The sequence below is a fragment of the Pyrgilauda ruficollis genome, unplaced genomic scaffold (genome assembly GCF_017590135.1).
Source record: "Pyrgilauda ruficollis isolate IOZ18807 unplaced genomic scaffold, ASM1759013v1 scaffold6, whole genome shotgun sequence".
NCBI classification, from domain to species: Eukaryota; Metazoa; Chordata; class Aves; order Passeriformes; family Passeridae; genus Pyrgilauda; species Pyrgilauda ruficollis.
Window position 1 is genome coordinate 18,287,343 of NW_024527710.1, and position 12,737 is coordinate 18,300,079.

At 52.2% G+C, this 12,737-nt stretch overlaps 1 protein-coding gene across 1 annotated transcript in view; it reads left to right on the forward strand.

The window, feature by feature from the left end:
* Positions 1–650: 650 nt before the first annotated feature.
* The window catches only part of SGIP1 (SH3GL interacting endocytic adaptor 1), a 35,016-nt gene continuing 22,929 nt past the window's right edge, over positions 651–12,737 (forward strand). The window contains exons 1-9 of the mRNA XM_041483214.1: positions 651–684; positions 1,855–1,918; positions 5,652–5,676; positions 7,153–7,230; positions 8,174–8,230; positions 8,638–8,692; positions 9,719–9,894; positions 12,163–12,174; positions 12,670–12,681. Of these exons, the coding sequence (XP_041339148.1) occupies positions 651–684; positions 1,855–1,918; positions 5,652–5,676; positions 7,153–7,230; positions 8,174–8,230; positions 8,638–8,692; positions 9,719–9,894; positions 12,163–12,174; positions 12,670–12,681 (513 nt within the window). The remainder of the gene's footprint in view (positions 685–1,854; positions 1,919–5,651; positions 5,677–7,152; positions 7,231–8,173; positions 8,231–8,637; positions 8,693–9,718; positions 9,895–12,162; positions 12,175–12,669; positions 12,682–12,737) is intronic.

Here is a 12,737-nt window from a genome sequence, read left to right on the forward strand (position 1 = left end):
TTCCCGCGGCTCGGGGCTGGCACCTTTATGGACGAGGGGTTTTTTTGTTACTTTTTGTAAGGCTGAGTCCTGCCAGGACAGGTTTTGGGGAGCTTCAGCCCCGAAAGCTGCTGGCAGGGGACTGGAGGAGCAGATCCCAACCTGAGCCCAGCCCTGCTCCTCGGGATGGGGAATTCTCCTGCTCCAGGGGCTCAGGAGCTGCAGGGAGATGCCAGCCCTGGGATTGTCCCCCAGCTGTGTCCCCCTGTGGGGGCTCTCACGGGGGTTTGTGGGGTTCCTCTCAGCACCCCCTCCAAAGGCAGAGCTCCCTTTGCTTCTCCTTTCCCAAAGATTCCTGGTTTTCCCCGCTCCCCTGGAGCTCGCGGCGCCCCGAGCAGATGGAGCTGTTACACAGCCCAGCTCCCGAGCACATCCCTGCCACTTTTGGGGTTCTGCTCCAGAGGAGACCAAGCAGCAGCTCAGCCCCCCTGGGTCTGCCCGGGGCTCGGGGGAGGAGGATTCTCCCGGGGAGATTAATGGGAATGTTCCTCACCTGAGCCTTGGTGGGGAGGGAAAAGGATGGATTTGGGAAAGCAGAGCCAGGAATGCGGCGGGATGAGCCTGCGGGGCTCAGCTGGTTTTGTGGAATCCCACAGGCTGGAAAACCTGGCATGGGGGAAGATGTCCCTGCCCGTGGGGAGCAGGGTGAGCTCTAAAATCCCCTGGAATCCCAAACCATCCTGGAATTCTGCAAAAAGAGGGAAAAGCTTGGAGGAAGCCACTGCTCTCCAAGGGCTGTGGTGGGGCTGCTGCTCCTGGAGCTCTGGAATTCCAGGATTCCCCAGCTGGCTCTGGAATCCTTGATGCCAGGCACTGAGCAGATAAAAACCAGTGCTGAGCACAGTCAAGCTCAGGTTTAAACTGGGTTTTAACACCCAGGAGGGTTTTTCCTCCTTTCAGCAGTGCCCAGAAGCAGCACGGGAAAGGATGGAGTCATTAAGAAAAATATTGGGAATAATAGCTGGGAAATATTAACTGGGAAACAAATATTAACTGGGAAATATTGAGCGGGAAACAAATGATGAGTGGGAAGTACTGACTGGAAAACAAAGAGTGAGTGGGAAATATTAACTGTGAAATAAATATTAGCTGGGAAATAATAACTGCAAACCAAATATTGAGTGGGAAATATTGACTTGAAAAAAAAAAACATTAGGTAGGAAATATTGACTAGGAAATAATTAACTATGAAAAATATTAAATGTAAAAAATAATATTAACTGGGAAATAAATATTAACTGGGGAATAACTCAAAAAATATGGAGTGGGAAATATTAACTGGAAAATAATTACTGTGAAACAAATATTGAGTGGGAAATAATGACTGGGAAATATTAACTGTGCAATAAATATTTGCTGGGAAATAATAACTGCAAGACAAATATTGACTGGGAAATATTAACTGGGAAATAATAACTACAAGACAAATATTGACTGGGAAATATTAACTGGGAAGTATTGACTGTGAAACGATTACCTGGGAAATAATAACTGTGAAACAACTATTGAGTGGGAAATAATAACTGTAATAAATATTAACTGGGAAATAAATATTGAGTGTGGAATATTAAGTGGGAAATAACTCGGTCCCACACACTGGGAGGGAGTTAATTAGTGTCAAATGAACAAATAAATGGCAGAAAGAAATGTCCCCACACCCCCCTGGCAGTCCCCTAAAGCTGGGTCTCTGATCCCTTGGCTCTTCCCTTTTCTCGCCTCATTTGTGGGCTGCAGCCAGGGAGGGACTGAGGAGCCTTGAGGGGGATTTATTGGGGGTACATGAATAATTCCTTTTCCTCTGTGTTCCTCCCCCAGGACTGAAAAAGCGCACCAGGAAGGCCTTTGGCATACGCAAGAAAGAAAAGGACACTGATTCCACGTGAGTGATCAGAGCTGTGAGACCTTCATGGGCTTTGAGCAGGAATTCGGGGCATCCCGGGCCCTTGTTGTCTTTGGATGGAGTTTTATGGCAGACGCATTCCAGCTGTTCCCTGCACATGCAGCAAACGTGGGATTTCCTGGGAGCTGCTGGGAGCTCTTGGGATTTTTGGGGACGGGTGGAAAAGGAGGACTTGGAGCTGGAGCAGATCCCTCTCTGCTCTTTAGAGCTGGTTAGAGATGTAAATTGAATTTACAGAGGTGTTTGTGCAGGGTTTGGTGGCTGGGGAAGGTGCAGGGGCTGGTGCAGAGCAGGGTTCTCACTTCCCAGAAAACATCTGGATTCTTCCCACATCTGGTGGGGGGTGCTGTGGGTGAGGGTTGAGCCTGGGCTAGAGCCCCAGGAGAGGCTGAGGGAGCTGGGAAGGGGCTGGAGAATCCCTGAGGAGCTGGGAAGGGGCTCAGCCTGGAGCACAGGAGGCTCAGGGGGCCCTTGTGGCTCTGCACAGCTCCTGCCAGGAGGGGACAGCCGGGGGGTCGGGCTGTGCTCCAGGAACAGGGACAGGAGCAGAGGGAACGGCCCCAGGCTGGGCCAGGAGGGATCAGGGTGGAGGAATTTTTCCCTCAAAGGGAGGTCAAACCATGTGGTTTGTTTGGGTATCAAATTGCTCCTGCTTTTCCTGCTGAGGTTTGACAATGCCCTCCTAGTCATTCCCGGAGAACCCCAGAATCCCAGAATCAAGGAGCACTCAGAGCCCCATCTCGAGCCTCCAACGATGATTAAAGATCTGGCAGGGAAAGAATTATTTAATCTTGTGCCTGCCTAATGTCAGGAGCTCGTCAGAGACCAGCTGCTGTTTGCAGGAACAGCTTGGAATCCCTCTGCTCCAGCTGGGTGGTCAGGAAAACTCCAGCTGGATCTTCAGGAAAACTCCAGCAGGATCATCAGGGAAAACTCCAGCTGGATTATCAGGAGAACTCCAGCTGGATGGTCAGAAGAAGTCTTGCAGGATCATCAGGAAAACTCCAGCTGGGAGAGGACCACGTCCCTCCTCAGCACAGGGAGCAGCAGGGACAGTGATGGACTGAACCCTGCTCCCCATTTCTGCCCCCTGAACCATCCCACACTCCCTGGAGACAACTTCTGGCTGGAGCAGGGATGCTTCCAGAGAGATTTCTCCAACAGCTCCAGCTGAAGTGAAGGATGTTGGGTTCCTTTATGTTTTCCATCTACAGCATTTTGAAAAGATTGTTTTAGGTTGCTGCTTGTATTGGAGCTGGGAAGGATCTGGAATAGTGGATGGATCTGGGGAGCTGGGAGAGCCCCAGGAGAGGCTGAGGGAGCTGGGAAGGGGCTGGAGAATCCCTGAGGAGCTGGGAAGGGGCTCAGCCTGGAGCACAGGAGGCTCAGGGGGCCCTTGTGGCTCTGCACAGCTCCTGCCAGGAGGGGACAGCCGGGGGGTCGGGCTCTGCTCCAGGAACAGGGACAGGAGCAGAGGGAACGGCCCCAGGCTGGGCCAGGGGAGCTCAGGGTGCATTTTTGGGAATATTCCTCCTGGAAAGGTCCTCCAGCCCTGGCACAGCTGCCCAGGAGTCCCCATGCCTGGAGGGATTTAAAATCCCTGTGGATGTGGCACCTGGGGACACGAGATGACCTTGGCAGTGCTGGGAATGGTTGGGTTTGATGACCTCAGAGGGCTTTTCCAACCCCAACAATTCCATGATTCTCAGCCACCACCGCTGTGGCTTTGGGGTGGATGTCCCCAAGTGCTGTGGCCAAGGAGCCTGTGCCAGCAGGTTCTGGGGACAGGCAGCAGGGAGTCCCTGGGGACAGCAGGGGACAGGGGACAGGCAGCAGGGAGTCCCCTCCTGTAGCTCTGCTCAGGTTTCATGGTCAGCAGAAACTCCGAGGTTTTTCCTTTTATTCCATTCAGATTCATTCCCCTGAGCTGTTTTATGTCCTGGTGGGAGCTGCTTGGAGGTTTCCCATGCCGAGGGACACAGGCTTGGCCAGGTGACCCTGGTGGCACTGGCATCTCTGCCGGGCTTTTCCCACTGCCAAGAACAGGGGACACACGGAGCACATCCCAAGAGAGGAACGTGCGGCCCCGAGGTGCCATCCTGCCGTCCCCAGGGATGGTGGCATCCACCCAGCGAGCCGTGGGACAGCCGGGAGCTCCGGCTGGGAGCGAGTTCATTTCATCCATCATTTATCCCGGTGGGCGGGAGTGAGGCTGCTCTGCATCTCCTCCCCTTGGAAAATCGCTGGAGCCGGGGCTGGGCTGCCTTATCCAGGGCTGAGATCCATCCCATCCCTATTCCCATCCCTATTCCCATCCCATCCCGCTGCTCCCGGTGGGCTGGGAGCTGCGGCAGGCCCGGGAGGGATCCCGGCCGCTGGGGAGGGCGCGGAGAGGCCGCCCCGAGGGCGCTGCAATTAGCAGCAGCAGTGATTAACACGGCGGGGTCACGGCGCGGGCACGGCCCCAGGGGCTTTGGGCGCTCTCCAGATCCCCGCCGGCAGCGGGGATGGAGCGGGAGAGGAGGGAGGGGATGGAAGAACCGGGAGAGGTGCGAGGGATGGAACCGGGAGGGAAGGCAGGGGATGGAAGAACCGGGAGAGGAGGCAGGGGATGGAAGCGGGAGAGGACGGGGAGATGGAAGCGGGAGAGGAGGGAGGGGATGGAACCGGGAGGGAAGGCAGGGGATGGAGAGGGAGAGAAGGCAGGAGAATGGAACCGGGAGAGGAGGCAGCGATGGAGCTGGGAGAGGAGGGAGAGAACAGGCAGGGATGGAGTGGAAGAAGGCAGGGATGGTGGCATCTGCCACCCCCGGCCACCACCCTCCCAGGACACCGGGGTCCCTGGAGCTGCTGATGGGTCTGGAATGGCTCTGCTGGAGCTGCTGTGGGAAGGGTCTCCCCAGCAATTCCAGCCGGGATGGGAGCAGGAGGTGACACCCCTGTGCTGGGGATCACGCAGTGAGGGGGAAGCATAACAGCAGAAGGGATTTTTGCCACGTCCAGAGGATTTCAGGGACTCTTGTGCAAAGAGATGGAGCCTAAACAGGAGAGAAGGGAGGCAGCATGGATTAGTGGGAGAACTTTGCGGGCTGCCGCTATTCCCTGTGAACGGGGAGCTCCCGGTAGGGATCCCGAGGCAGGTGTGAGCTGGTGGCACTTCCCTGGCGGTGCAGGAAACCCGGGATGTGCGGGAGGCGGAGGAGCCCGTCTGCATCCCATGGATATTTGCATTCCCCAAAGCCCGGCATCCCCTGCAGAGCCTGCGGGACCCAGCCCCGATCCCAAATCCCATCGGCAGCTGGGGATTAGGGTCCCCGGGGAGCCTCGGCAGCTCCCAATCCCCCCAGCAGAGAAGCGTCTGTCCTCCTGGCAGGATCAAAGCCTGGAAATTCCTCCAGATGGGATTCCTGTCCCCTGCAAGGATGGACACGGGGCAGGGATGCGGGATGGTGCAGGAGCCAGCTGGGACAGTGCCAGCCCCAGCACTTCATTTCCTGATAAACCTCAAATTTATCAGCTGATAACACGAGGGAAAAAATTTCTGTGACCTTGTGTGTGTTCCACAAGGAGCAGGTAACTCAGATGTGCTGATAATGTCATAAACAGGAGCTTTTGCTGCCATGAATTCATTTCAAAATTTAAAAATTAATTTCCACGAGTGAATTGGGTGTGGTCTGGGCACTAACACAGCTCCTTTTTCTGCTCTTTCCAGGGGGTCACCAGACAGGGATGGCATCGTGAGTATTGCCCAGGGTCACCTCCCCTTCCACCACCATCAGCATTTGTGAGAGGTTTTCTGTTTAATATAGAAAATAAATGTAAAAATCCATGTAAAAAAAAGGTAAATTCCAGGTTTCCTATAAAAATACCAGCAGGGGAGGCCTGAGGAGCACCAGGGGCAGAGGGAGCAGGTGTCCTGCTAAGCCCAGCTCCTCATCCTCATTTCCACCCCTGCTAATTGGCTTGGGACAGATTTGCTGCCTGAGGAGTTCATTGCCAGAGCAGCTGTTTCCAACCTCTATTTTTATTTTCTATATTAACCTGAAAACATGACAATGTTTGTGGTTTGTTGTGGGGTTTTTTTTTTTGTTTGTTTGTTTGTTTTTTTTTTCAATTATTGCTGCGTTTATTCCTGGTGTTAGACTGAAATGTCCCTGCTGGAGCTGGGTAGGAGATGGGCCCTGACCCCTTCAGTGTTTGATATAAAAATTATTCTGGGTTCAGACTGGGCTTTATTTCTTCAGCAAATCCAGATTTTAGAATTTCACCTCAAAATAAAGATGAGCTCCTTGTGAGGCTCCGCAGGGACAGCAGTGCTGGGGTATCTTTAAAAAGATAAAAATTTGGGGGCCAAACTGCTCCTTGCAAGAAATAATTTTCATTTTCCCCCCAGTCTGACCCAAAATCCTTGGCTTTGGGCACTCCTTGTGTTTTTAAGCTGCTTGTTAGGAAATAGAGATGAAAGTAAAGGTAGTGCCTTCAGGGCTCTATTCAGCAGAGATTAATAAATAGCAGGTTTAGATGGGATAAATTAATAAATAGCAGGTTTAGGCTGGATAAATCAATAAAGACCTGGTTTAGGTTGGATAAATTAACAAATAGCAGGTTTAGGTTGGACGTCAGGAGGAATTTCTCCACAGAATTTGTGGAGTTTGGAGGTGTCCAGGGAACACCTGGATGCGGCACTTGGTGACAAGGTGGGGATGGGGCACGGCTTGGGCTGGATGAACCTGGAGGTTTTTTCCAATTTTAGTTCTGTGAATATCCAGGGAACATCCCCAGGCTGTTCCCTCTTCCAGCAGAAATCCCATGGGCAGCTTTCCTCACCAGGTGTGGGCAGAGGGACCTCAGGTGTCCTCTCCAAGGATGCAGAAATGCAATTTTTAGGGGACAAAACGAAGATCCTGGAGGTGTTTGAGGCAGAGGGATTGGCGATGGAGACATTTGATATAATTTTTCATCCTCCAGACCCTTTTCCACATAATTTTTGCAGCCACTGGGGTGGCCAGGAGGCAAATCCTGACTGCTGAATAGAGCCCACAGGAGCATCCACCTTCAGTCCTGGTGGAGCCACAGCTAAGCCTTCCTTTCCTGACAAATTCGTGTTCCCTAGTTCCTAAAACTTAATTTTGCGCAGTTAAAAAGAAAACCCAAAAAAACCCAGCCAAGGAGCAGATATTTTAACCCTTTTTCTGCCACCCCCACCCTTGCAGCAGCCCAGCCCTCATCCCAATGATCCAACTTCCAATAGCAAACCCGAGGGCACGCGGGAAGGAGGAAATAAAAACGGGGTAAGGAAAACTGAGCTGGGCTCCCAGCTCCCATGGGGGTGTGGAAAACAGGGAGCACCCCTTGGTTTGGAATCCAGAGTGCAGGAAAATCCCTTTAGGGTCAGCCAGGCCCATGGAAATGGGGCTAAATACAAAAGGATGGGGGAAAAGCAGGAATCCCCTGGAACAGCACCCAGAATTCCCACGGAACAGAACCCAGAGGAGATTTTCTTTCACAGCTGAGCTTCCAAGGAAGCTGCTCCACCCAGAGGTGTGGAGGTGAGGGGCTGCACCCAGCCCTGGATCAGGGAGTGCATCCTGCAGCCCCCTTGGAGGGAGCTGGGATGGGAATGGTCCCTCTGGAAGTTCAAGGGAACTGGATTGTCCCATTTAGGTGCCCAGAATCGTGGTGGCCGTGGGACTTGGGATGGGTTTGGGTGCCCAGAGCCAAGCAGGAAAGGGTTCCAGAGGTGAGGGATGCCTGGAGCCTCTTCCAAACGGAATTCCCTCAATGCCAAGCAGCAGTTCCTGTGTGTGTTGGTGTTTCATGGCATGGACTCATCCCAGACCCTTCCCACTGCTCCATCCTGAATTCCCAATGCCTGGCATGTGGGATAACAGGATCTGAATCCTTCCTGGGATTGCCCTTTCTTGGGGAAGGGGTTTAATCTCCCAGGAAATATTTCCTGAGAAATTTCCTGGTGTTGGGAGCTTCCCAAGGGCTGGAAGTCCCCAGCACAGGGAGAAGTGGCCCTTTCCTCACTTTTCCCTAAGGAATGTTGGATGTCCACCTAAGGAATATTAAACCCCCCCCTCCTTTCACCTCTCTGGGATGGGAGAATCCCAGAGGTGGGGAATGCTGTTGGGTTTCTGACGTGGTGTGGGATAACAGCAGCAGCACCTGCTAAGGGATGTGCTGTGTTCCTGCTTCCTCCATTTGAACCATGGGAATTTTCCTTTCCAGAAGAAAACCAACGGAGCCCCAAATGGATTTTATGCAGAGATCGACTGGGACAGATACGTAAGTGCCCCCAGGAGCTTCCCTGCTCCCAGCTGCATCCCATGGGATCCCAGGCTCTTCCCACACTCATTTCGGGCTCTTTGGGTGAAATCAGCTCTGTCCAGACCCCAGTTCCACACCTGCAGGTCAGCCAGAATTCCCAGGAATGAGGTGGCTCTGGAGAGCTCTCTCCTGGCCCATGGGAATGTTGCAGTTTAGCCAGAGAAAACTTTAAATTCTAAACAGGGATTAAAACTTTTCCTTCTGCAAAATTAATCAGGGAATTTGAGGTGCCCTTGGCTCTGTGTGGCCCCAGAAGCTGGGCTGTGCAGGAGATCCTTTCCCACAGGAGGGAAGAGCTGCTCCACCATTCCAGGAATTCACACTCCTCATCTTCCTGGATTTCTATTTTTTTGTTCCCTATCCAGAACTCACCTGAGCTCGATGAGGAGGGATACAGCATCCGACCCGAGGAACCAGGATATATCCTTTGGTTTTGGCTTTGCCTCTTGGCTTACAGCCTGTAACAGGAGCTGGGGTTCACAGGCAGGCCACTGACTCTTTTTATTTCGTGGTTGTTATTATTTATAATTAATTATAATTATTTATTTTCACCTTTGGATTTTCATTTGGAACTGGCTCTCCACAGATAAAGCTGAATTCCCGAGGGAATTACCTGAGGCATTTGAATTGTCTTTGATTCACTGCTGTGAAATGGGGAGTGGGGGAACATCCCACGGGATGCTCCATGGAGACCAAAATGTCCGTGATTATCCTGGAGAAAAGGAGGATCAGGGAGGAGCTTCTGGCTCTTGACAAGGAGAGTGGATGGGCTCTGCTCCCAGGGAACAGGGGATAGGAGGAGGGGGAAGAGCCTCAAATTCCAGGGGAGGTTTAGGTTGGGTATTGGAAAAACTTCTTCATGGAAAAGACTGGTCAGGCATTGGAACAACTGCTCAGGGGAGTTATGGAGCCTCCATCCTTGGAGGGATTTAAAATCCATGTGGATGTGGCACTTGGGGACATGGGGCAGCTCTGGGGGATGGCTGGACCTGATTGTCTCATAACCTGAACAATTCCATGAAATCCAGACATGGAATCCAGACATGGATTCATAAATCCAACCCCTGAGCTGGATTTATCCCTGAGAACAGCAGCTCCTCGTGCTCTGGCTGCACAGGGATGCAGCAGCGACAGGCCCAGCACAGGATCTCCTCCCCTCTTTTGGGGTCAGCATTTCGAGACCAAAAAAAAAAACAAAAACAAAGAGAAGCAAGCTCTCTAGCAAGCTTGGAACACCAAGGAAGGAAAATTCCTTAACTGAGCTGTACCTACCAAAGGAAAGCACGGGATGCGGCAGCGACAGGCCCAGCACAGGATCTCCTCCCCTCTTTTGGGGTCACCATTTTGAGACCAAAAAAAAAAAAAACCAAAAAAAAACCAAAAAGAAACAAGCTCTCTAGCAAGCTTGGAACACCAAGGAAGGAAAATTCCTTAACTGAGCTGTACCTACCAAAGGAAAGCACTTCTACTCCTCCAGCGAGTCGGAGGAGGAGGAGGAGGCGCACAAGAAATTCAACATCAAGATCAAGCCCCTGCAGGCCAAGGACGTCCTGCGCAGCGCGGCCACCGTGGACGAGCTCAAGGCCTCCATAGGCAACATTGCACTTTCTCCATCCCCTGTGGTGAGTCCCCCCGGCCTTCCCCGGCCTTCCCCGGCCTTCCCCACTCCTTTCCCGGCCCCCAGGGCAGTGGGTGTCACAGTGCAGCTGGTTTGTAGCTGCCACATAAATTTGGTCATATCGATGCCTTGTGCAGGCTGCCCTGGAGCAGAGGCTGGGCAGAGCTCCAGAATAAAGCAGGGATTGATTCAAAGGATCTCCTCCATGGATCCACCTTGGGCAGCACAAGAGCCCAGCCAGGGCTGCCCCCAAGATGAACCCAAATGGTCCCAAAATGCACGAGCGCTCACTTTCATCAGCTCTGCTCCATTTGCAGGTTGCAGTTCGTTGTCCAGCCAAGAGTTTATTATGGCAGCCCCTTTTATAGGGGATTCAAAATTCCTATGGACAACCGATGGGTCGGGATCTCTGCAGCATCCAGGCCTTTAGTCAGTGGTATTTTTGCATTTAGGATTAGATGGGGTTGGCTGAGGTTGGTTTGAATCCAACCCACCCTTGCTTTGTCTGGGGACTCATTTTACTTCTAAGCTGGTGGAGTTTGAGGTCTGATTTGACCAAATCTGTCTGGCAGCTACAAACCAGCTGCACTGTGGCAGTGGTGGTGCACAGGGATCATCCCAAGCTCTGATGTTCCACTTGGCTTTGGTGTCCTTATTTTGGGGTCTGGTCTGCAGGGGTGTGGCTGCAGGTGTTGCTCAGATGTATTGAAATGATCTTTCCAGTTCAAAATGTCACAAAAATCCCCTTTTGTGCTCATAGAAGACATCACAATGTATTTTTTTTTCCCTCTTATCCTTATTTTTCAATGAGGAAAAAGGGGAATTTCAATCAAGGGGAATTTTCAGTCATCATCATTCAGGGTTTGCCCTGACTCCCAAGCCAAGGAAAGCATCTGTGGGGTTTTCCATGGGATTTGAGGGATGTTTCCCACTCTGGAGGTGAATCCAGGTTCCTGGAAGGAAAGGTCATTTTTCCTTAGTCCATCCTGGCATAAAGTCCATCCCCCTCTGCTTTTCCTAGGGCTTGTTAAGATTCCTGTTGGCTCATCACAATCTGTTCAGCCATAAAAAGATTGGATTCTGGGCTTTCGGGAGGTTTTAGTGTGGGCTTAAGTGACTTCCCAGACAAAGCTTTCCATGATTTATAAATAACCTGGATCTGAATTGTGAATGGCTCTCCAAGCCAAAGTGAAACAAAATCCCTGTGCTTTGTTTCTGCTTCCCAAGCAGGGAGTTTGTCTGTTGGCATTCCAGGATTAGAAATGGCAGTTGGATGCTTTGGGAAGCACAAAAAAAGGAGGGGAAAACCCAACCTCAAAATGAACAATTTAATATTGATGATGATAATAATAATATTAGGAAAAATGAGTTCTCGTGGAATGAGCATTTTACCAAGTAGGATTTTTGTCTCCTCTTCCCCGTGGTGTTTTTCCTGCCGAGGCTGGGGGGTTTGGGGAGGGGTGAGGAGGATCCCAGTGTGGGGTGGGCTGAGGGATTTGGGTGCTGGGCTGGAGGGGATCCCTGCAGCCAGAGCCTCCCGTGGAATGTGCTCAGGGAAAGCCCCTGCCAGGCTGGCAGGAGGATCCCAAAGCCAGCAGCCAAGGGAGCAGATGGGCTGGGCACTGGAGCTGGATCCTGGCACGGGCCAGGAAAGCACCAGAGCCCCGGGCAGGAGCTGCCTGCAGGAACCTGGCACCCACAGGAATTCCAGAATTCCCTGCCAGCTCCCTGCCCTTGTCCCGGGCTTGTCTTCTCTCCCAAACCAGGCACAAAGCCCTGCTCTGGATCTGCATCCCTGCTAGGAGGGAGATTACAAATCCCATGGATTGGACTGGGAGAGACCCAAAATCCCATCCCATTCCATGGGCAGGGACACCTCCCCCTATCCCAGGCTGCTCCAGGCTGGCCCTGGGCACTGCCAGGGATCCAGGGGCAGCCACAGCTGCTCTGGGCACCTGTGCCAGGTGCTGTGTCTGCAGTCACTGTCACTCCCAGCCCTCTGGACTGGGAATTCTGCTGCCTTAACTGGGAATGAAGCAGACTGGGAATAGCTAGCAGGGCCTGTCATGATAAAACAATGGAATTCTTCCCCTAAAATGGCTCAGACACAATTTTTCCATTTCCAAATTCTCCCTCTCCCACGTGAGGGTGAAGCTGGAGCACTCCTGTCCCTCTGCTTTGTCTTTAACCTGACACAAATCTTTGATTCCTTTATTAAAAAATCCCTCACCTTCTCATTCCTTCTTTTTGTTTTCTCTCTGCCTTCTTTTAGAGGAAAAGTCCGGTAAGAAATGCAATTTTTATCTCCTGGAATATTTTAACCCAGCTTTGTGTGTGCTCTTGTCCTGTCTCTAGAGCTGAAATGCCGAAAGCAAATAACAAATCCTGCCCTTCTAGAATGAAGTTTAATTTCCTTGATCGCTGACTTAGAGCTTTTTAAAATAGGATGTGTAGAAATAGAGCTGGGCTTGGCTCTGAGCGTGCTTTGGGGGTGTAGTTTGGGTCCAAGAAGTTGGACCAGGTGTGTAAGGGCTTGGATTTACCTGGATTGGGGCACATCCAAAAGGAGAAGGCAGGAAACACATCCGTGGTGCCACTGGGGTTTCTCCAAGAGAACTCAGCTTCCAGGGGGGAAATCCCCCCATTTTCCAGGACTTGGGTTCCCCTGGGGGGCTGTGCCAGGGTGACCCACGAGGTGTGGTGGCAGCTGGGGACCTTGGGGTGCTGACGTGTCACTCTCTGACCAGGTGTCTCTTCTCTCCCCTCTCGCTGACCGCAGCGGCGCAGCCCGGTAAGAGCCCGCTCCTGGGAATGGGAATGGGGTCATGGGGGTCCTGCCCGGGGTGG